Here is a 23,573-nt window from a genome sequence, read left to right as displayed (position 1 = left end):
GCTTTTTTAAAATGATTAATTTGCCAGAAAAATTGCCGCTAAAAAGAATGATTCAAAACAACAACAAAGTCAATCAAATCCAGTAATACGAGAAATAATTCCCTATTAAGTTCTGAATCCAGACTAATTTGATCAAATGTCTGAGTCACAGAGGAAGAAGAGGAAGAAGATGAAGATGACAATATGTCAACTGTCTTGAGACTCAGGACAAAGATGCCATGGAAAACCTGCTGGAGATATCTAACATCTGGAGGATTCTTCTTGCTATTTCTGATGATTTTCTCAAAGTTGTTAAAACACTCAGTTATAGTAGCCATAGATTATTGGCTAGCTACTTGGACATCCATGGACAATGCAAATGAACCCGGGAACATGGATGATGCTAAAAGCACAAAGAAGGTGGGCCATATCTTAGACTTTGCTAGAAAAAAAATAAAAGTGTTCTGAGATAATTATTTGTTGTTCACATAAAAACTAGAAAGACAGACAAATGTAGTCAGATCATTTTTATATAGAAATTAAAATATAAATCAATTCTTTTTTTAACTTTTTCAAACATACAAGACTGAAAAAGAAGCATGTTTCAGATCTGAAAAAGAATGATTGACTTGTATTTTCAAAGGCAGAAAACTTAAGCTAATCTTTTCCATCTGTGTTTTTTAACTAAGTGAATGACCCCATTATCCTAAGTACTGGGTTTCTAGCAATGTCCTATCAGATAATAACTATTTAAATAGGATCTGCTTATTGCTTTAGATTTGACTTATATACAAATGTCTCACCAGAATTCACTTGGTAAACTTTCAGAATGCTTCTGTTCGTTTTAGTCCTGCCAAATTAGTTTAGGATTTGCTCTGTGAATTTTTGAGGTACTTGATGGTGATGAACTTTCCAAGGTCTCTCAAATGACTAAGTTCTTGAGAGGCTCTACTTTGGTTGCTGAATTTCTCAGCTAACAATTTGCATATTTACAGGCTTATCCAGTCAGTCTATCTTCACAGTTTGAAGTATTTGCACTTCAGCATCTTGAAGGATGCTCATCAGTAGCTCGAGAGATCTTGAACATAGCCAGGTCTTCTAATTATGTGAACTTGATGAACTGCAGTTCCAAGATAGTTCATTTATTTGCCAAAGATTGTATTAATATAACTATGTAATATATGCATTCTGACATACCAGCTGATTAATGCCAGCTACTAATTTTGAAGAGCAGTGGATTGGGGTCTTAATAGTAGGAAAAAAAAAAGTGTGTTTATTTCTAGGATTGATGCATTTGTCATTTTATTAGACCTATCATGTTGCTGTATTCAGCATCCTTTCTGGAGCTGGAATTGTCCTTTGTCTTATCACATCTCTGACTGTGGAGTGGATGGGCCTCACAGCAGCCAAGAACCTACACCATAATCTACTCAACAAGATCATCCTTGGACCAATCAGGTACAGCAAAAATAAATGTACCTCCTGAAAAGCTACTTGGTTGGAAACTGCTCCTCATAACGGGGAGAGTACTCCTGTTAAAAATTATTTTCTTTGTCCTTTTTTCCTTCAAATCCTCAAAAAGTGAAAATAAAGTGATCAAGGAAATAATGTTTTCATGTTGGAACATGTGAAATTGATTGCTTTTTTTATGAGAGGTTGAAATGAAAGTGTCTAGCATTGGTTAGCATCTAGACAGCTAGCAACCCTCAAGGCTTGGATGTTGAGGAAGGTTTTGAGTGCAGACCTAGTTCAAGGCTAGCAAGGCTGAGCAATCAGCCTGCAGTTCAACAATGTGGATGGGACGGGGTCGGCCAACCAGGTGTCTGCAAACTGAGTACAGTTATCATGGTTCTTTCATGAAATGACTGAGTCTCAGTGCCCTGTCCTATACAGGAGATTGAGCAGGACCAGGGACAGGAGGTGACCTTTGGGATGAATTTTAATTCCTAAGGGAGCCAGAGCACGAATGAAAGAGCAAAGAGCAAGACCGCAGATTCTTTGGAATAGGAGGCTTAAAAGTTAGTGGGAAAAAAAAGTTGAGAGAAGCATTTGGATAATCAGAAGGCAGACTTTATCTTCTGCTGTATTATTCATGTTTGCTGCTTGATCTGGAAAATGGCTGGACACAAACTTGTGTTCTATCTGGACTGGCTTTGTATAAAAAAAAAACTGGAATGTCTTGTCAGTTAACTTTTTGCCTTTACTTTGTTTGAAAGGTTCTTCGATACAACTCCATTGGGGCTAATTCTAAATCGCTTCTCTGCTGATACAAATATCATCGATCAGGTATGCATATCAACATATTCTTTTTTAGAACATATTTGTTCTGCAATGTTACCTAGCTACCGAATAGGTGATGTATTAGAATGCTCGGTAGAGAAAGGCATAGTGAATAAAAAACACTTCTGGGGATGATAATAGAAAAAGACAAATGCAAATAGAAATTAAACACATCTTTTCACAGCCAGACTGGGACCGGTTGCTTTTGCTGGAAGTTTGGATTAGCAAAACACAGGATTTGTTACTCAAATCAGAAATATATAGGGTAAAATGTAACAACTTTTAGCATATGCAGTACACATGAAATAATTAGATGACCACTCCTGGCTGTAGCACATGTAATTTTAGAGCATTGAGGAGAGAAAGGAATGCTTCTACTATGCCTATGAATCAAAATGTTTGGATGAGCAATAATCCTGAATGTAAGGGTGGTGGGAACACAGAAGAAAAATTGCAAAGCTCTGAGAAAGAGCATGTTATTTCTGTAAATATTTGGTATATCAGGAACAATATCTATTTCTTGCCTGTTTTTTTAAACAAGATGGAAATGGCTCCTACATCCCCATGTTCTCTGAAACCCTGACCTCTAGAAAATCCTAACGACTCATTTTTAAACTCTGCATGCTACAGTAGTTGACCAGTAGGAACAGAAAGGCCCTTGGTATAAAGGGATTGTCAGTTAGTGGACAGTGATGATTGTTGTATGTTCCGTATGGCTCTACACGGAAAGGCATGTAGTGGTACTATCTGTGATTTTTGTCTTTTGTATTTTCTTTTTGTTGATCCAGCACATTCCTCCTACCCTGGAGTCACTTACACGGTCCACCTTGCTCTGCCTGTCGGCCATTGGAATGATCTCATATGCCACTCCATGGTTCCTTGTTGCACTCGTGCCTCTTGGGATAGCTTTTTATTTCATCCAGAAATATTTCAGAGTTGCATCCAAGTATGTATTTAAAAAACTGTTCTAAAGATGTCTTTTAACAATTTGTATATAAGGATTTTGATGGAATATGAGCTAGCTTCCAATTTGATGGAATTGAAGCTAGTCAAAGGGAAAATTTGCCATAATGACCATGGTATCCTTTCAATCCTGAGGCATGCGTTTGAGCTGTATGTTGGAAGATGTCAGCTGAACTGACCTTAGATGTGGTGTGTTGTGGATGTGATGCTAGCCGCATCACTCTCTTATACTGTTTGTTCCCAAAACTAGTGAGCACAAAGTTTGTCAGCCAGCTGACCCAGCTAAGATCTGGTCAAGGCCTCTTGGGATCAAAAAGGTCAAGAATGGAAAATAACTTCCTGGATTAACATCAATCACACAACTTTTTCCTCATCATAATGAAAGAAAAAAAAATCCACAGAGTCATGTCCACTGTAGAGCAACATTTCATATTCAAAATGGTTTGGCCGATTTGTAAAGATTCTTTTTTTTTTTGTCCTCCAGGAAAACAGTGTTATGATTTTTCAGCATCATGTCTTTCAGTGCTAAATCCAATATATAATTAAGTAAAGCATTCTAGGAAGGCATTCAAGGTTTCTTTTTCTGTTCTTTCTTTTCTTTTTTTTTTTTTTGTAAATATGAATGCTTTTTTTTTTTTTTTTATCTGGCTAGTTATTCTTCACTTCCTGATACTTAAAAATACCCCTCAAGGTGCCTGCTAACAGAAAGTACATGGAGACCAAAACAACCTACCATCATTTGCAATCATCTCTGCAGGTCCCATTTTTGCAGTTGGTACATGATAAAAGATTAGTTAATGTTTTGTAGAATCCATGTAAGAGACACACTGATTTTTCAGCTGGGCATTCCAGTACAGGCGGTCACATAGACAACACTCTTATCTAGATAGCTCAAGAAAGATTTCTTAAATGAATGGATGATATAGAACACAGAGTAACATGTGAGTAACAGAGTAACTGTTCTGCATCTTTCCCCAGAACTTCCAAGAAGATTTATTCAGAGGGAAACTCTGAAATCAGAATTAGCAAAAAAAAAAAAAAAGTTTAATTTTGAAGTAATTTGTATACATTTTCCAGGAACCTTGTACTTTCCTCATCAGTTTTCCAAATCACTGCTGTACCTGGCACTACAACAGGTCTCAGAAGGGACTGAAGAATCGAGAGACCTGTTTGCATTTCTGGCTCCATTATGACTTTCTGAGTGTCATCCTGTCCTGCTACATATAGCAGTGTACACTGCTTAAATGTCTGTCTTAAAAATACATAGGAATAAGCAAAATCTCATGTATTACACCTCAGGGAACCACTAGGGTTTCTCTCTGTGATTTTACATTAGAGTAAAGCCTCCATCCATTTCCAAACCTGCTTTTTCTCACTGACAGTCGTACTGTGTGAGCCAGCTAAAGATTGGTCACTCCTGTAGATCAGCATACACACAGACATATCCACTGGCTCTGCAACTGCTTATGCTTTGCAAGCCCATAACTACCTCATTCCTTTTATTCCATTACAATTTTCTGTGTCAGCAAGTAGTTTTAAAAATCTATCTATGTTAATTTTAATAACCTGTGAAGCACCCAGGATTGAGCTGCGTTCTTTTACTTTACAGTAGAAATGAAGGATGAATGCGATGGTTATTTCTAGAGAAGTTACTCTTGTGAAATGTTTGATGAAGAAATAGACTGAGCCAGTATTTATAACATGCTTGTATGTAGTACTACTATCAAGGCATATGAGCTTAACTAATTTTTAGAAATGCAAATATTTATAGTATTCCTTGCAGCACTTGACTCCTTGTTATATTTTCCATTACATCTTTCAAAAACTGCTGTGTATTTTCCATCATATATTTGAAATAGAATGCATTTATCATCAAAATACAAACAGCAAATTCACTTCTGTATATGTAACATTCAACATCACAGTTATTTTTCCTGAACTATCTAATACTGTATGCCAGTATAGTAGGATTTTAATTGAGAGTTTAAGGGGCTGCAGAAGAGGCTCCTATTATGCTTAGCTGTGACCAAAACCTAGCGACGTCTTGGAGATGAGACTATTCCCTAACTCAGAAGATTTTAATATCAAAAGAGAAATATCAGGTTCTTTTCGATGTGGAAATAGCGTTCTGTATTCTCCTAAAAAGATCGCATGCAATACAATGTATATTGTTATTTGTTGTGCCGTAGGATATCTACGGGCAGAGACGTTTACACTCTAATGGATGCCTTTTGCTTCTCTTACTTCCAGAGACCTCCAAGAACTTGACGATAGCACCCAGCTACCTTTGCTCTGTCACTTCTCAGAAACAGCAGAAGGACTTACTACGATTAGAGCATTCAGGTCTGTAAAACAAATCATATGCAAGGGGGTTGACTTCTGTTCTGGCCCTTGCAGCTTGCTTGGAGTATGTCTGAGGGCAAATTACTTGACTTGGTGAGCTTTAATTAAGACATCTCATAAAAGGGAAGCAGTATTTATTCCGTTCTTTCCTTGTCACACCTTTAAACAGTGGGGCAGACTTTTAATAATACCCATTTTTTTCTGTATTGGTTTGCTGCTGAGTTAAAACTAATTTTCCAACTTTGGAGGGGTTTAATGCCTTATTTTGACAGTAGGGAACTCTCCTTTGCAGGGGAGATCTCACTGCTTCAGGTATCCCGCACTGTCTCCTACAGTCTGTGCTACCCAAGCGCCCCTGAATCATTTCTGTCTTTAGATAGTTTAATCAGGGAAACAGCATTATTTTATTCTCCACCTGAAAGGAAAGCAGGAAACCATGGCAGAGCAGAGACTCAAACTTAATATTCTTAAAACCTAGTCTAGTCCATCAAAACTAAAAAATGAAATTCCAGAATAATTTAGAGAATTCTTCTGATTTTCTATGTACATTTTTTTCTCTTAACGCATGAAAGGTAGGTCAAATTCTCCTCCAACATTGACTAGTTATACATACAGCTAGTATAACTGTTAAAACACCACCTCAATGTTGTCCCCAAGTATATCTCATTTTGTACCTTGAAGGACTTCCATGCAGATCACATTGCACTGCTATTTACACATGCATTTGATCAGCTTCAACTCAGCAGGGAGTTTCTGATATTTTTCCCAGCCCTACTAAAACCAGTTCATCATAGCCAATAAATATTCTTCAGGCTGAATTTAACCCTGCATGCCCGTTTGCAGCAAGATGAAGGTAAGATGGGTAGGGGAGAGCCAAAACCCCAAGAGTCAGTAGCTGGAAGACCTGTCTTTAATTATCACAAAAGTATGACAAATTTCCTCAGACTTTCCCTGCTTAATATCCCAGCATTAGGACCCAGCCTAAGAGTTCAGAATGCTACAGAAAGGACTGTAGCAGGACAAGAAAAATGTTGTTTCTTTGTTGAAGAGATGTGAGCTAATGGTCAACACAAAATGTTCTAACAAGCTTTATTGATCAGGATGATGTATATTAAAACCATAAGTCATATTTAAGGCCTGACACATGATTTGTGAGAGGCTCAGAGTGGCCTTTCATTACATTATTTTCTAAAAAAGGAGCTTAGTGCTCTTCGGAAATCATTCAGCTATACCTTATGACACAGCGATGTGGGCTTGGACAGCAGAGAGCAAAAGGCAGCCCTCAGAAAAGAACAGAAGTCGTAACTGATCATTCAAGTTTTCCAGAATCACCACCATTAGGAATCAAAGCCTTTCCATTGCCCCATCCATGGTCCTCTGTCCACCAAATCTGAAGTCTCCAGAAGTTTTTATCAGCAAGGTCAAACTTGCTAGTAATCCTGTTAGTCACTCACTGTAGTTTGAGTTCAGGGTGTTCTAGGATGAAATAGAGCAACTCCTCACATAACTTACCACGAAGTAGCCCAGTTGGATCAGAAAGTGATTTCAGTGACCTTTGCTGTTTGTCATCTGGCAGGATAAAGGTCTAAGACTGTCCAGAGGATGAGCTGGACGTGGATGAGAAGATACAGATTGAGCATGTCAGATTTTCCATTAGGAAAACAGGCGTTTTGTTGCCAGAAAGACAACACTTTATTCACTGAATCTTTGCTTCTCCCCACGTCTTTTCTGTTTCAAGTTGTTATTCGGGGTGGGTTGCTTGTCCTGTATACAAGCTACACAAAATATAACCAGTAAAATAATGTTTCAGCATGAAAAGGCAAAAATACTCCCAAGTATTTTGGCAGAACCAGGGTTACAGGTGCCTCCCAGCAGAGCCCTGAAACTTTGAAGCAGAAGAGCTTTTCACAGAATGACAGAATCACAGAATGGTTGAGATTGGAAGGAACCTCTAGGGATCATCTAATCCAACCCCCCTGTTCCAGCAGGGACACCTAGAGCATGTGGCACAGGATGACATGTAGGCAGGTTTTTAAGATCTCCAGAGAAGGAGGCTCCACAACCTCTCTGGGCAGCCTGTTCCAGGGCTCTGTTACCCTTTTCAAGATAAAACAGATGATAAGCTGTTGAAAAAAACAGATGATAAGCTGTTGAATGAAGTTTGGCTACTTTTTAAGTAATAGTATTGACAGTGGACTATGACACAACAAGACGTCTTCCATCTGACTGCCCATCAGAGCCTAAAGTGCAGTAAGGTCCCATAAATTTAATGCACTTATGCCAAGAGAGGTTTTGCCCCCTCAAGCCTTAGGCACTCTTTCTTTAACTGTTTCTTAAACACTACCAGCATTATGTGGGAGAGAGAAACAAGGGGCTAAGAAATAACCCCTCATTTCTGTAATTCAGGTCTAATTTAGGCATGATCAGATTTTAAAGTAACAGGTAAGACCTGAACTCTTTCTCTGGAGCATAAGGATTTGCTGCTGGCGTGTAACCACCCACCTGAGAGAGGGCTGCAGAACAAAGGCAGTCTCAGTTTACAGTTATAAAGCTGATAACGACCTGCAAAGGAAAGCAGGTTCCCCTGGATTCCCTTGGCCTCTTCTGGGACACGTGCTCTGATGCGGAATTGAGTCAAACGTAATTGCTTGTAGAAGAAATTGCTCCCCACAGTAACTTTTCCGGGTCAGAGAAAGCACTAACTGCACACATGCTCCTGAAGGGTTTTACCCCAAAGTCTGGCAGCGGCACAAGTGCAACAATGTTCAGCTTGCAGGGAGAGGAGGGAGTTCAATGCTTCATGCGCTTGTGTAGGAGCGTGGATATGTGTTGTAATATAACAACTTCGCTTTTGACAGGCACGAAGCCAGATTTAAACAACGTATGCTGGAACTAACGGACACGAACAACATTGCCTACTTATTTCTGTCAGCTGCCAACAGATGGCTGGAGGTCAGGACGGTACGTTCAGTTTAGTCCCGGCTATGGTTTTGAAACCTTGGAAGCAAACAGAGACTTTGCCTGAGGCAGAGGAGGAGATAATAACGAGAATTAATCTCACAATGAGATTATACGTGATGTTCCTTAAAATAGATTGGATTGTTTAGGTTAAAGTTGTAGGCTTTTTTTTCAGCTTTCTTGGCCAGGAGCAGGAAAATAAAAGGCTCCCTCGTCTTTTGCTGTGGTGATGTCTGCTGTCTGAGGAGAGTGCAAGAAAAAACATTTACATAACTTGAAATAAGGCTCTTTTCTACTACTGTGCAGCATCTTGCAAACTTGTCCTAGAAGAAACTATTTTCAAAGCAGAGCATGGCGTTTAAGTACTTTTTATGCTCTTTGCCATGAACACATCAGGGCTGTGTTCTAGGCACCATTCAGCTTCCAGGCCCTGAGGTATCTCCCCAGCAAAGGGTTTCATCCTGCAACTGTAATGTAGAGCCCCCATCTGCAGTGACCTTGCTCCAGTTGTGAAAATAGACTCCATCTTAAAAGCAAATGGCAGTAAGACACAGTGTGGCCAGCACGAGGGAGTCAGATTCGGTGAGTCTTTGATGAGGACTCTCCCCGGACTGTACAAGAGAAGTTTCCCTGAGGTCTACATGCCTGGAAAGCAAAATAATTTTGATTTCCCCATTTATCTTGCACTACAACAGCAGGGAATAAACAGAGCTGTGAACCTGTTCTTCCAGACCTGTCCAGAAAGCAAAGAACTAAGTTCTGCTAGACACATATAGTGACAGGCATCCTGTATCCTCACTTGCACATCCTGATACACTGTCAAAGCAACAAATTTCTGCGTTTTTTAGGCACAGCATTCGCCTATGCATGAAGCATTTAGCTTCCTACAACACCCAAGATCAAGCTGAACTTGCTTCTAGATCAAAAACAGATAAAGAACAGAGCAGCATCCAACCTTGGAATAAACTGTGGCATTGTTCATTAATGTCTCACACTCTTACACTAGAAATGAATTTGATCCAAGAATATGCATCACTTCATCATAGCACTTGAAATAGCCTAAGCTTAAAATAGATCATTTAGCTCTGCCTAATGGCACAATGAGACTAATATAATTCAAACTTTATAGGATTTAATAGCAACTGTGAAGCCTTATCCCAATAACTGATGGAGATACAAGAGCTTTATGCTTCTAGTGCACGTTTTCATTGTAGATATTAAGTTACAGTCTGTGTCATCTGCTTATCAACACTTCCTACAGACAGATGAACTGGGCAGCCATCATTTCAAATCACACAGGTAAAGATTCCAGGCCGGAAATTATCAAACAGGCCAAGAGCAGTGGCAGTAGGTTAGGGCACCAGTTCCAGCACCTGGAACTCTAAATGGGATCACATGTAGTTGGCATTTGATTCAAAACTGAGGTACACACCAAGAAGGTGGGTTCAAGCCCCTTCAAAGTAATCAGATCTTTCCGATAGCTCCTCCATAGCTTTTTCTGTATGACAGGCCATAACTAGGGCTGAGATCTTTCGGGATCCTGCCTTCAGGTCTCTCAGGGCACAGAAGAAGCAAATGCTTGTAGCCCCAAAACAGCACAGCTCTACACAGTTATGCAGCTATACACAATACACTGCTCTACTACCACTCTACTGCTTTTAGAGTCCACGCTACTATCACTCACAAGCACCCAAATCACCCACAGACTGAGTGTACTAGCAGACTTAAGGCTGCCTTCACTATATGCAGGCAGGGCCCCTTTGTATGGTGTCTGCCCACTTATGTCCATAAAATGTGTGCACGTCCCATATAAAATACAAGCAGTACCAAAATCCTTCGTGAGCTTTCCAAAAACACTGATGCTTCTTCCTTTTTGGGAGTCAAATCCACATAAAGGAGAGCGGAGGGAAAAGGGGGAGAATTTATTTCTTCTAGTGCTAGGAATTAGTGATGTCAGTATAACACAATCCTTATTTTCTTTTAGACTTTTTTTATACCTCCTCTTTTAGGGGTGGCCATGCTGAGATACCCTAGCACAGCTAAATTTGCAGAAAATGCTGACCTGATTCAGCTGCATTCAACAAATTACTTTAAAGTGTTTCAGGCTGGACACCCAAACGAACTGATCTTTCCAGGAAAAAAAAAAAACAGAATTAATGACTAAATATCATTATAGACATAAGCCTTAGTAACAGGTATATGCTTTATAACTTAAGAAATTTTCTTTTTGCTGCATTTTAATGTTGTCTATAATCTTCTTTCTCTCTCATTTTAGGATTACCTTGGTGCTTGTATAGTTCTTACTGCAGCTGTCACGTCCATTACCGAGGAACCTAACTCTGGATTTGTGGGGCTAGGTCTCCTGTATGCCCTGACAGTATGTACTGAAGCGAAGAATAAGAACTATCAGATTAATATACTAGTTTCATGGTAGTTTTAAAAATACGTATATATAGTTATCTTCCAGCTTTCTTAATCTTGAAAAAAACAATCTCGCAAATAATGGATTCAAGCCAAAGTTGAGAGAGTTCAGGGCAACTTGGACTTACTTCAGGTTTCATGAGCCAATTAAAAAAACACAACCATTCCCAGGCCCTGCATGCTCCCAAGAAGAGCAGGAAAATTAAAAGTGCGTAAGAGGACCTGCTGTGCAATCTGTTTTGCACAACACAGTGTTAGTTGCGCCTGCACAGGGCAAAATCAGCCAGAAATTGCTGTCCCACAGACTGCATAAGCAAAATAGCATTTAATTAATGACCAAATAAATTCATTGCTGAAGAAATACCAGTTCCACCTTTTGAGGGAAACCATTTAAATGCCCAATATTGTCCACCAATTTCTAAATGGGTGTAGGGATCGGGACCTTTAGGGCTGGTAGGCATGGTTCAACATAACAAGTAGTATGACGAAAGTAGAGAAATGAGGGTTTGGCCAACTAATTTCAACTCCTATCATTAGCACAGAGGGATTTCAGATCAGTCATGGAGAAGGAACACCGTTTTAGCGTAGTAGACTGCGAGAGGACCTCAGAGTTCTTCACAAGCAGAAATATCATTGAATTAATCCAAGAAGAAGAGGACAAAGCAGGATAAGGATAATAGGAAAAAGAATTTTTGAAATCATGGCTGGCAGGGTAAAATACTGTTTGCTTTACAGCACTGGCAGGAGGAACAGATGCCATAGGGAAGATGGGTTTAATATAATTTGGCTTTGCGCTTGGATGCTGGCTGTCACATGGTTACAACAGAAAATCTTCAGCAACTGCCTTAGGGTGGCCTTAAATTCCCTTTGTGCTGCTGCTGCAGTGCTATGAGAATCTGCCAGCAACTGAGAATCTGTCCCAATGTCTTAACCTCATTCTGAAAACATTCCTGGTAATCCTGCTTCATTATCAGTGAAGCTCTGGAAGCTCTGAGATATCTGCATAAGCAAACCCAAACTTTGCATTTAGTTTGTATCTGCAAACCAAACATCAGAACAAATCTGCAATTTGCTCAAGTCTGGCATAACAGACTAAGAGACTCTCCAGTCACTAAGTTGATACCTATCTCTTTCCTATTCCACAATAAAACCAGTAAAACTTGAGATGCAGTTGGATCCTCAACTGTGTCCCCAAGTGGCTTTTGTATTACTTCTTTCTGGGGCCAAAAATGGGCTGACGTAAGAAACTGGATGAGAGCAAAGTGCATGTACCAACACCGTGTTTACAGGAGACCTTCATAAGCTCATTCTCTTCTCCCATATAAATTCTGCCAACTTTATTGCAAACTGTGGTGAAGATTGAAATGATATGTAAAGCCTTTTGGATGCAAGGCCCCGTTATCAAATCTGCTGGACCTATGATTGCAGTATGTTACTGAGAAACTAGCAGGTCTGCACGTCATTTAGCTTATCTATGGATGCACTCATTTCTGTAAATGCATGATTCAAAAGCAGAACACAAGTTTCTAAAGAACAAAGGAATTCCTTCACACTAGCTTCTAGAATGACTCTTTATCATTTTGGCAAGCAACCAAATCCTCTAAATGGACAAAATTTATTGTGGAATCTCAGTGAAAATTATTTACTATACTCCCATTGCATCAATATTTGCTAAGAGGAAAACAAGTGAATCTGGGTGATTTATTTATAACAAACTTCTTATTTGGCAGATTCTGCAATCTTTCTAACAAATGAAACGACAAAACTTTTCTCCAGATGTATTTGTACATAGGATGTTTTCCTTGTCTAAGTTAGGTGTCTAAACCTTTATTTGGGTATTTTAAGTAGCTCAGCTTTTACATGTGCTTGCTCAACAGTTCCTAATGAAATCAGGGGCTTTTTAAACAGGCACCTAAATATAGACTTATGAACCCAAGTTTGGGAAATTGCTTTGAAATTTTCAGCTTACAAATAGTCAGTCCTGTCTGGGGATCAGCTTCCCTAAGCTACTTGGTGTTGTTAGACAAATAATTACCAACCTTTATCTACTGCAAATAATATCTGACTGTTAATCAAATCCCTATAAAGCTGAAGAAAAGTAAAAGGGAAATACCATTGAGATGACCATACATTTTTCTCACATATTTCTATGCTAAAACAACACCATTTTCCATACAGAAAGAAAAGAATTATATAAATATGCACAGAGGGAAACAAAAGAAATGCTCATCAACTTGTTGAAAATATACTTGTGAATAGTAAACTTTCCTATTCTTTATTTGCAGTCTTTGAAAAATTAGAAAATGTACTATTTCCAAATACAGCTACCCATTTTAGTTTCTGCTGTGTCTCTGTGTTTAAAAGACATTGAAAGTGCTTTTCAGTACTGTTTATTAAATGCTCAGAACAAGAGATTCATTCCCTTAATCAGTCACATCTTCAGACTGTAGATATAACCTTTCCATATTTCTCTTTCAAAAAATAGAGATGAGAATACTGAGCATTAAATCACTGTGTTCGGATTGTTTGGGTTGGAATCTGACTGGCCAGTTCCATTTTTAATGCTAATGTTGCGCTAGGTCTAGACCAACTCTGCTGAGTCAGGCCAAAGACTTTTACAAATTTATCTGACCTTTATTCAAAAAGAGATAGATGAACAGACAGAAACTTAACCTCTGTCTTTGTTTTCCTTTTGCAATGCAGATAACCAACTATTTGAACTGGGTGGTGAGAAATCTGGCTGATTTAGAGGTGCAGATGGGTGCAGTAAAAAAAGTACACAGCTTCCTGAACATGGAGTCGGAGAACTATGAAGGCTACTTGGGTATTGCACTGTAAACTTTTTGATTTTTCTGTGGGTATTCTGGAACCAAGACAAATTTGGTTGTGAAAAAACATATAGGCCCCTTTGGTCAAATTCTGTTCTTGTTGACCATGGGATATCTCCCTTTATATGTAACCCATGCTAATAAATATGAAAAACTACCAAATGCCAGACAGACAGAGCTTCACCCTATAGTATAAGTCGGAAGAACCAAGGCAAAGTTACAGGTAGTATAAAACATCTCTATAGCCATCCAAAGAACAAAAATGTGAATTAAAGTAGAAATGAACTAGCAATCAAATACTTAAAAATTTCTGATTTCGCAGCAAGTTCCGGCCGCAGGACAGGTTATGCTGAGGAATCAGACCTCAGCAGCTCTTCTCTGAACCACACATTGCTGTTCATATTCCACATATTTCAAATTGGCTTGATGGTAGAAATAAGCATTTTAGCAGTGCTAGAAGTACAAGGCCAAAGAAGCCTGTGAGCCAGTAAGATTCTTTGAAAAGCCGAGTCCGTTAGTTCGGAGACAAAACCTGCTGGCATATTTGCAATCCAGCATGAAAAATGAGCTGTGGTAATGTCAACAGCTCCATCTGTGAGGTAGCAACAACATCCTTCTTCCTACTGCCCTTCCTGCAATGATTACTGACCACAGATGATGTTAACACTGCTCTGACATTATGTTCCTTTCTGCTAGTTTGGCTTCATCCCATTTCATTACCAGCAGCCACTTTAGCATTTACCCTCTTACCCTGTGTGTCAAGACCTGGGAGCTAACGTGCTTGCCGGGCACTTCTTGGCTCCCCTGAGAGCCAGCCCAAGCACGCCAGCTTGGAGGAGTGCGCACTCGACACCAGCACTGTCCCCTTTCCCAATGGGACTCAAGATCATAGATTTCTAAGGTGGCTCCAAATGGCTGCCCAGGGAGGAGGGAATGCCATAAAAGGTGACCTCTGATTTCTTTTATTTTTGGTAAATATTTCAGATCCCTCCCAAGTCCCAAAAGACTGGCCCCAAGAGGGAGAAATCAAGATTGAAAATTTGTGTGTTCGGTATGAAAACAACCTGAAGCCTGTTCTTAAGCACGTGAAGGCTTACATCAAACCAGGACAGAAGGTACTGTGCTCTGCAGTGGCATACCATCCTTATTCTAAGCCATGTCCCTCCTAATTTGTTTTTTCTTCTAAGCTGGCAGAAGAGCAAGAATAAAAGAAGATGCATAAATTGATAGTCCTCTTTGAGGACCTTGGGCCTAATTAAGACATTTTACCCAATGACATCTTATTATTGGATGGGATCTGTTGTCCTTCTTAGAGTCCCATGTTTTTCCATGTCCATCCACCTAGCACAGAGCAACCCTAGGTGGCAATTCTCCACCAGCTCTAGGTGATGAAGCTCCTTGTTAAATTAGCAGAGATACGAACTCATTGCATGTGAATGGGAAACAGTCTCAGAGTATAAATTAAATAACAATTTTTTATCAAGCTGAGATCAGCTAGCTTTTATGAAGTGATGATTAAGAATGTTCTGGAGGGAAAGTGGTAATCCTTAGTGCATGAATTGTTTGATCTCTTCACTTTACACACGTGCTTCTCATGCAGAGAGCCAGAAATGAAGAGCGTGCTCTCATTTGCTTTATCCCTAATATCTGGCAGTGGCCATTGGGAAGGACCCTATTTACCCCAACAGAGCCACTTTCACAATACGTCTGATCTGCTCCTTCTGTTAGCAAATAACATCTTCCTTTCTTTTACAGGTTGGCATCTGTGGTCGCACTGGCAGCGGCAAATCCTCCTTGTCTTTGGCATTCTTCAGAATGGTGGACATATTCGATGGTTAGTTTTCACTGGAGTTTTTTTGTCACTCCTGAGCTCCTCCCCCTTTATTTCTTCAGAAAAGATGAGACTTTTTGCTAACTTATATCCTGCCTTTCTGGCTTGGAATATACTTGATTAGAGTGGGGTGCGTTATGCCTGCTCCTTCAAAGTACAAACTGTCCCGCTGTGAGCAGCACTCGCCTCTTCCAGGAAATGTTATACGCCTCGTAGATTATGCTTCTAAATCTCTTTTTCTTTTTTTTTTTCATATGCTCTGACAAAATAGTATTCCACGCTCTAGATAGGAGAAAAAATATGCAACTCTCTGGAGCCTCTAAATTTCTCCCTATAAAATAGCAGCATTAAATTATGATAACTGACAAAATATTAGTGAAATAGAAACTAGACCTCAACAAGTGCATTCCCTCATTATTTGTTTTTTTATTTTATTGTGGTTTCCCACAGCTACAGCAGAAATTGATTAAGGATTTTGGAAACTTCTTGCTATGCCTTCACTCCTACAGTATTTCACTCTCCCGGATAGTTGGAATAAACTGGTATGCAGCTATATGCATACTGGCATTTATAATTAATATATTCTCATATTCAATACATATGTACTGCTGCTGGAGAATGTAAACCTATTGGAAAGTCACCTTTTTGTTTCAAAGATTTCCATGTTTCCACATGGAATATTTGCTAGGGAAACCCCAGAAGGATGTGGGAGGATAAGTAAATCTGATGCTTCTAATACAAGCTTTTGCTCTTGTTCTGTGTCTATATGTATCTGTAGTAACAAGTTTCTGATTTGTCACTGGAGTTTCTGGATACTGCAAAAGTGCATGCAAATAGTAAATTTATTTATGTCTGACTTTTACTTTTCTTTTACTTTAATCTGTCTTGTATATCTTTTCTTTGTCATTTCTTCCTATATCCCTGATTTTCTCACTGGGAAAACTTAACTCTTTTTAACCAAGTTTTGTGTAGCCTTTATCCAAACCCTTCCTCTCTCTTGCTACGCTATGTCAGGCCTCTATGCTGTCCTTCCTTCTCCTCTCTGTGTGTAGTCCTAACTTAAAGAAAAAAAACCCAACTAAATAACAAAATTTACTGGAACCAAGATTTCATTTATGATGTTCATCTGGGCTCATTGTATCTCTGCTATTTCTTTGCATTTGTTTATGTTTGATGTTATTCCCCCACAACTCTCCCTTCTTTTCTCGGTAGCATTTTTCTCTTCTTGCCCTCTGGTGAAACTACCTCTCATTTCTCCTGTCTTGCCTGACTGCCCTTCGCTCTCCTAGTTTTCCAGCTCCTCTCTATTTTCATTTTTCTCTTAGGTTTCCTCATCTGCTCTTTATTCTCCTGAGCACCTGAGCACCTTATCAAAAGTGCATTCCCCCATTCCCAAGCAATGCCTAATTATTTTTTTTCCAATTAGTCCATCTCCTTTTCCTGAAACTTTCTCTTGTGTTTGCATTTGGAATAGAAGAACAATTGGTCAAGTTCATGTTACTACTGGCATGTCATGTTGATGTTTCATGACCTAATTCTACAAACAATTGGACTTTGCACCTCCCAGATGAAATCATGGCTCCTCTGAAATTCTAGTAAAAGCACAAACCTAACTTTAGACCAAGTAGGTTGGGTTTCAGGTTTTTGGCCATTGTCTCCAGACACATGGAGGACAAGAAGGTGCTCAAGAGTAGTCAGCATGGATTCACCAAGGGGAAATCTTGCCTGACTAACCTGATAGCCTTCTATGATGAAATGACCGGCTGGATAGATGAGGGGTGAGCGATGGATGTCGTCTATCTCGACTTCACCAAGGCTTTTGACTCCGTCCCTCGCAACATCCTCCTGGGCAAGCTCCGGAAGTGTGGGATAGATGAGTGCACAGTGAGGTGGATAAGGAACTGGCTGGATGGCAGGGCCCAGAGAGTGGTGATCAGCGGTGCAGAGTCTAGTTGGAGGCCTGTAGCTAGCAGTGTCCCCCAGGGGTCAGTCCTTGGTCCAGTCCTGTGCAATTTATTCATCAATGACCTGGATGAAGGGATGGAGTGCTCCCTCAGCAAGTTTGCTGATGACACAAAACTGGGAGGAGTAGCCGATACCCCAGAGGGCTGCACTGCCATCCAGAGGGACCTGGACAGACTGGACAACTGGGCGGTGAAAAACCTCATGCAATTCAACAAGGCCAAGTGCAAGGTCCTGCACCTGGGGAGAAATAACCCCAGACACCAGTACAGGCTGGGGACTGACCTTGTGGAGAGCAGCTCTGCGGAGAAAGACCTGGGTGTCATGGTGGATGATAAGTTGACCATGCGGCAGCAGGGTGCCCTCGTGGCCAAGAAGGCCAATGAGATCCTGGGGTGCATTAAGAAGAGCATCTCCAGCAGGTCGAGGGAGGTGATCCTGCCCCCTCTACTCAGCCCTGGTGAGGTCGCATCTGGAGTATTGTGTCCAGTCCTGGGCTCCCCAGTACAAGAGGGATGTGGAGCTGCTGGAGAGAGTCCAGCTCAGGGCCACAAGAATGATCAGGGGCCTGGAACATCTGCCCTACGAGGAGAGGCTGAGGGAGCTGAGCCTGTTCAGCCTGGAGAAGAGAAGGCTGAGAGGGGATCTAATCAGTGTCTATAAGTACCTCAAGGGAGGGAGTGAGGAGGATGGTGCTGGGCTCTTTTCAGTGGTGGCCACTGACAGAACTAGAGGTAATGGCCACAAACTGAAGCACCAAAAGTTCCACAGGAACTTAAGGAAAAATGTTTTAACAGTGAGGGTGCCAGAGCACTGGAACAGGCTGCCCAGAGAGGTTGTGGAGTCTCCTTCTCTGGAGATCTTCAAAACCCTCTTGGACGCAGTCCTATGCCATGTGCTCTAGGTGACCCTGCATGTGCAGGGGGGTTGGACTAGATGATCTCTTGAGGTTCCTTCCAACCCTAAGCATTCTATGATTCTATGATTCTATGATTTTCATTAGATTAGGACTACACACGTTAACCTAGAAATTGCAGCGTCATGACAATTGGTCATGACAACAGGGCTGGATATCCACAGCCTTCAAAATCCACACATTTGCCACACTTCATGGTTAGCTTCACTTCTCATTGTTGGGAGAGAGAACTAATAAATTTAATGTAGGCCCTTTCCAAGGGTTGGTGCAGCTGCTCAGCTAAGAAATACACAGAGAAAATGCAGAATTGAGACTGATGAAAATACCCCTTATCATATCTTCTCTCTGTTTGCTTTGTCCCATCTTCTGCTACAGTTGAAGTTAAGGAGAGCAAAGGCAGAGAACATGGCTAATTATATTGGTTGCTCTTGTGCTTGCTCTGTTTGGTTGTAGAGCTCACGTTGCCTCATAATAATAAACTATCCTTCTGCTATCATTAATCACGAAGCATGGAAGCCATATATTTCCTTAAGGGAAGAGTGGAAAAAAGAGAGAAAAAGGCCAGTGTCACCAGTAAACTGGATTCCCTCTACTACATGCATTATGCTCTCTGTGTTTATATCGCAATGCTGAGAGAATGCAGAAACTCTCTGCCTCGTAATTTGGAGTCCAGCCCAAAGTTTCTGCTTTACCTTTTTGTCTGCTACTTACAAATCAAACGATCTGTGCAATTCCTTCAGGTGTTTGCACATGTCATTTTAAACAGGGAGGATAGTGATTGACGGGATAGACATCAGCAAATTGCCTCTTCATACTCTGCGTTCCCGACTCTCCATTATTCTCCAGGATCCCATATTGTTCAGTGGTTCTATCCGGTAAGTGCTCGTTGTCCGGGGGGTGAAGAGCAACATTGCATGATGTGTTTGCGGTGGGCAATCGTGGAAAGCACTATGGAATAAGAAGGGATAAAAAATGGGAGTAACCTTCCCTGCTCACTTCAGTTGGTGTGCACAATCTGCCCAAGGAAAATCAAGTGACATAAACAGTTCTAAAATGTCTGCATGAGCTGTAAGTGCAGTGACAAGACTCCTGTTATGCTCTTCTTTGCAGCTTTAATTTGGATCCAGAATGCAAGTGCACTGATGATAGACTTTGGGAAGCACTGGAGATTGCTCAGCTGAAGAACATGGTCAAGTCGCTGCCAGGAGGTCTTGGTATGTGTGAACCAAGCATCCATAAATATCAGCCAATAAAAATATATGCATGCATGAGCATGCATACATATAAACAAATACATGGGAAAAAAATGTACCAAAGTTCTGTATCACGACACTTGATGGGCACCTAAAGAATATTCTTTAGGACAGAACATCTTTACTAAAAAATTAGACAATGATCTATTTTTCCACTCATTCCAGAAAAAAAAATTCCTTTAGGACCTCAGCAGCATGATGTGGTGACCAGTCAGCAAAGAGCTAAAAAAGAGAACTTTACCTCTGCTCCTTCAGCAGAATCTGGCATTGTCAGCAGACCTGTAGCTCTTGGCTAGAACACTACATTTCCCTATCATTTCAGATCTGATCCATGATGGAAACTCACATATTTCCATCCATACTAAGAGTGTTTCATATTACTAAGATGCTTTACTACAGTTTACCAGATTTGTTAACTGTCTGTGCCAACTATTTGTTTGATGATATATTACTCCTTTCCCAACAGCTGTGTTCACTTTTCTTGGTATCACTCTGTTCCAGCGCTCAGTCAAGATTATGCTTTTTGGCTTTTACAGAGATTTTGTTTGATGCTGGAATTGTGCATGAGCAGAGTTTTAACAGTGCCCACTCAAAATCATCTAGTCCTGAGTGTATAAATCTCCTGAGTTTTGTCGGTGCCACATTGAGCCTTATTAATTTTATTACAGATGCAGTGGTTACTGAGGGAGGAGAGAACTTCAGCGTAGGGCAAAGACAGCTCTTCTGTCTAGCCCGAGCCTTCGTTCGTAAGAGTAGTATTCTTATCATGGATGAAGCTACAGCATCTATTGACATGGCCACAGTGAGTATACCAAATTAGTGCTGTTGGTGCAGTTCATGGATCTACCAGGAGAGAAAGTGTTGAGTTCCCTAGATGTCAGTAAAGAAATCTCTTTAGCAAGACTGATAGCCTTTTTGCTTTTGTCTAGCATTTAGTTTCAGTTGATACATTTTTGGGTTTGGTGTCTATGGTGAAGACTAAAAAAAGACAAAGTGAGACATATCAGAAAACCACTGCTTCTCCCTGTGCCATTTCTCATTACCGAGAGTCTGGTGCAGAGATGGGAGATTGTGTGGAATATAATCATCTCTTTTGATTTAAAGACACAAAACCATATAAAACATACAAGGACAAAATAACCATATATCCTTTTCTTTTGATAGGAAAACATTTTGCAGAAGGTTGTGATGACTGCCTTTGCAGACCGCACAGTTGTAACAATAGCTGTAAGTATGCATGTTAGCAGGTGCTGTATTTCCTTATTCCTCAAGCACTGGATCTTGCTTTTCACCAGCTAAGTACCAGTATGCAAGCAAAATAAAAGTAAAGCCCACAGTTAAAATATTCCCAGGTACTGAACAGATCAATACCTTCAAAATGATTTTTGCCCATAATTGCTGTATTTCAAAAATAAACTAAACAGTTAGATCTGAAGATAGACTTTACAGGAAAGTTCAGCATTTCCACTACCTCCATCAGAATTTGAAGTCATTCTCAGTAAACAAATCAAAACTGAACCCATGGGTATAAACATTAATGAAAGTTTCTTCAAAATCTGGATCAAATTTTGCATCTAAGATATACGGTGGACATACTGCCCACAACAGTACCATGAATTTATAAATAGAACTGAGATTTCAAAAACATTTTGGTGACATTTTCAAAGTTAGATATGCTTTTTTCATTCTCCTTCCCAAATAAAAAATTGAATTCACTATAAAGTTTTTAAAAATTGGAGTCAACGGAAATTGTTCAAAAATTTAATTTTGTGACATTTTTCCTGTTTTTCTGCCCTTTTTAGTCATAAGGAACATACCCAAATGGTCTGTGTATCTGTGTAGGTATGTACCTGGGCATATACATGTATGCATATATATGTATGAACATACCTACCCACAGGTACAAAGGATAACTTTAAGATTGATTTCACCTTGTTATAGCATACTTACTGAACAAACATGTGTTTTATCCATGAGATAAATATGTGCTTCAACAGGTGTTTCAGATGCTTTATCTGGAATCCAATTCTACAGTTAGAAATTAGTACTTTGTCTCCTGGATTCTGGTTTCAGAACTGCTGGTGACTAGTTTGTATCGGGCAAATCACTTAACCTAGCTCACTTAAAACATTCCTGTATGCCTAAATGCTGAAAGTTCTAGCAGTAAGCATATTCCCATCCAGTTAATCAAATTTTCAATATTGTCCTTTTTACTGGTTTCTTTTTTTTTTCTTTCCTTTTCTTTTCCAAAGTTGATATTCCAAGCAAAATGATATCAGTTTATATTTAGCTTGCTTCACAGAATTGGCTTAATTTCCTTCCTTCATCTATGGCTGATCTTTCTTCCACCCATCTGTTTCTCTTTTCTTCTTTTCTAGCATCGCGTATCTCACATCTTGGACGCCAACATTGTTCTAGTCCTTTCTGAGGGCTTTCTAGTTGAATGTGACACTGCCTCAAACTTACTCCTCAAAGAGGACGGCCTGTTCACCACTTTGGTGAAGACTCACAAGTAGACTTTCTCAGTCCGCACTGTTCACAAGACCTCTGGCTCTTTGGTAGTTGTCTTTACCTCTTTAGTTTCTTTTCACTCTGCTTCCTTTATACTGCATGCCTTCTTCAGTCACAGTGCAAGGAGGTGTTTACTGCATGGTTTCTGGGTTTAATTTCATAATTGTATTTAGCTAAAGCCTACACATGCAGCTGACATTCAATTCATACTATTAAAGCAATCTACCACTTGTGGATTATGTTAGGAGCTTGTCCTATCTCCAACTGGTTTGCCAAATTCACACAGCAGGGAAATCACATTCAGCCTGTTTTCATCCATGTTTTCATCCATACCTATACAACTGCGCTATACTCAAACACAAATTTCATTTCAGAGGGAGCAAATTGATTTGCAGAAGATGGAGCAGGAGTGATTAGGAGGTGCAGTGTAGGCAGTCAGAGTGCCAGACCGTGCAGTGAAGGAGCAAGCCAAGTCACCTGAGCGCTAAGACATAACCAAGATGTTTCTCACTCATTTACAAAATAGGGATGCATATTTTGGTGATGTGATAGGATTTATTCCAACAGTTGTGTTGTCCATAACTGCAATTAGCTGACCAAAATTGAAGACTGTGCATAAGTACTTTCAGGCTTGGTGCCAGAGGCTGTAAAGTAATTTGAGATCTCTTCAAATTAAAAGATACAGTACAAGGATATATTTCTGTAGATAACGATAGCCTTTCACCAACTTCATAAACTTTGTGTCAAGCCCATTATTGAAATGCAGTGAAAATTATCATACTGAGAATTTTTATGTGCTTTTCTTTATGGCAGCATCGGGTTCACACTATTCTAACTGCAGACCTGGTCATCGTCATGAAGCGAGGAAACATTTTAGAATATGATACGCCTGAGAACCTACTTTCTCAAGAAGATGGCATCTTTGCTTCATTTGTCCGAGCTGACATGTGAATTATCACTAAGTCTTATGATGCATTTTAATAGCTTATTTTTAAACAAACAAAATGCAAATATTTTCTATTCAATGTAACTTCGCTTTGATCTTTTTTCAGAACTTCTTCTTTCTTCACACTTCCATCTTTCCCAAATAATAAAACCTGTTGCAATATATGTATGCTCCAAAACAGTAAAAATGTCACTTCATTCGAAAGCCAATAAGCTTCACACACGCACGCATAAACTGGCAGAAATTTTTATTTCCTGGGAATTCAGCGTGTTCCTAAGACACTTTAGTGACTTTTTTCTCTTATAGAGAGCAAAAGAATGCACTGCTTTTACAAGCTGCATATGTTATGCTGGAACCAACAATCAAATCGTGCAGTTTGTCA

At 39.9% G+C, this 23,573-nt stretch overlaps 1 protein-coding gene across 1 annotated transcript in view; it reads left to right on the top strand.

Moving 5' to 3' along the window:
• The window catches only part of ABCC9 (ATP binding cassette subfamily C member 9), a 69,153-nt gene extending 45,784 nt beyond the window's left edge, over window positions 1–23,369 (top strand). Inside the window, exons 25-39 of the mRNA XM_088528403.1 lie at window positions 152–399; window positions 1,289–1,437; window positions 2,196–2,265; window positions 3,048–3,205; window positions 5,473–5,565; window positions 8,424–8,526; window positions 10,799–10,900; window positions 13,648–13,768; window positions 14,757–14,887; window positions 15,528–15,606; window positions 19,248–19,356; window positions 19,592–19,695; window positions 20,403–20,536; window positions 20,899–20,961; window positions 23,059–23,369. Coding sequence (XP_088384529.1) covers window positions 152–399; window positions 1,289–1,437; window positions 2,196–2,265; window positions 3,048–3,205; window positions 5,473–5,565; window positions 8,424–8,526; window positions 10,799–10,900; window positions 13,648–13,768; window positions 14,757–14,887; window positions 15,528–15,606; window positions 19,248–19,356; window positions 19,592–19,695; window positions 20,403–20,536; window positions 20,899–20,961; window positions 23,059–23,196 — 1,802 coding nt within the window. The 3' untranslated portion in view covers window positions 23,197–23,369. The remainder of the gene's footprint in view (window positions 1–151; window positions 400–1,288; window positions 1,438–2,195; window positions 2,266–3,047; window positions 3,206–5,472; window positions 5,566–8,423; window positions 8,527–10,798; window positions 10,901–13,647; window positions 13,769–14,756; window positions 14,888–15,527; window positions 15,607–19,247; window positions 19,357–19,591; window positions 19,696–20,402; window positions 20,537–20,898; window positions 20,962–23,058) is intronic.
• The last annotated feature ends 204 nt before the right edge of the window (window positions 23,370–23,573 follow it).

Source organism: Tinamus guttatus, unplaced genomic scaffold, assembly GCF_059628265.1.
Source record: "Tinamus guttatus ecotype Peru unplaced genomic scaffold, ASM5962826v1 Tinamus_guttatus_pri_ptg000308l, whole genome shotgun sequence".
Classification (NCBI taxonomy): domain Eukaryota; kingdom Metazoa; phylum Chordata; class Aves; order Tinamiformes; family Tinamidae; genus Tinamus; species Tinamus guttatus.
This window is presented reverse-complemented; position numbering and strand designations above follow the sequence as displayed.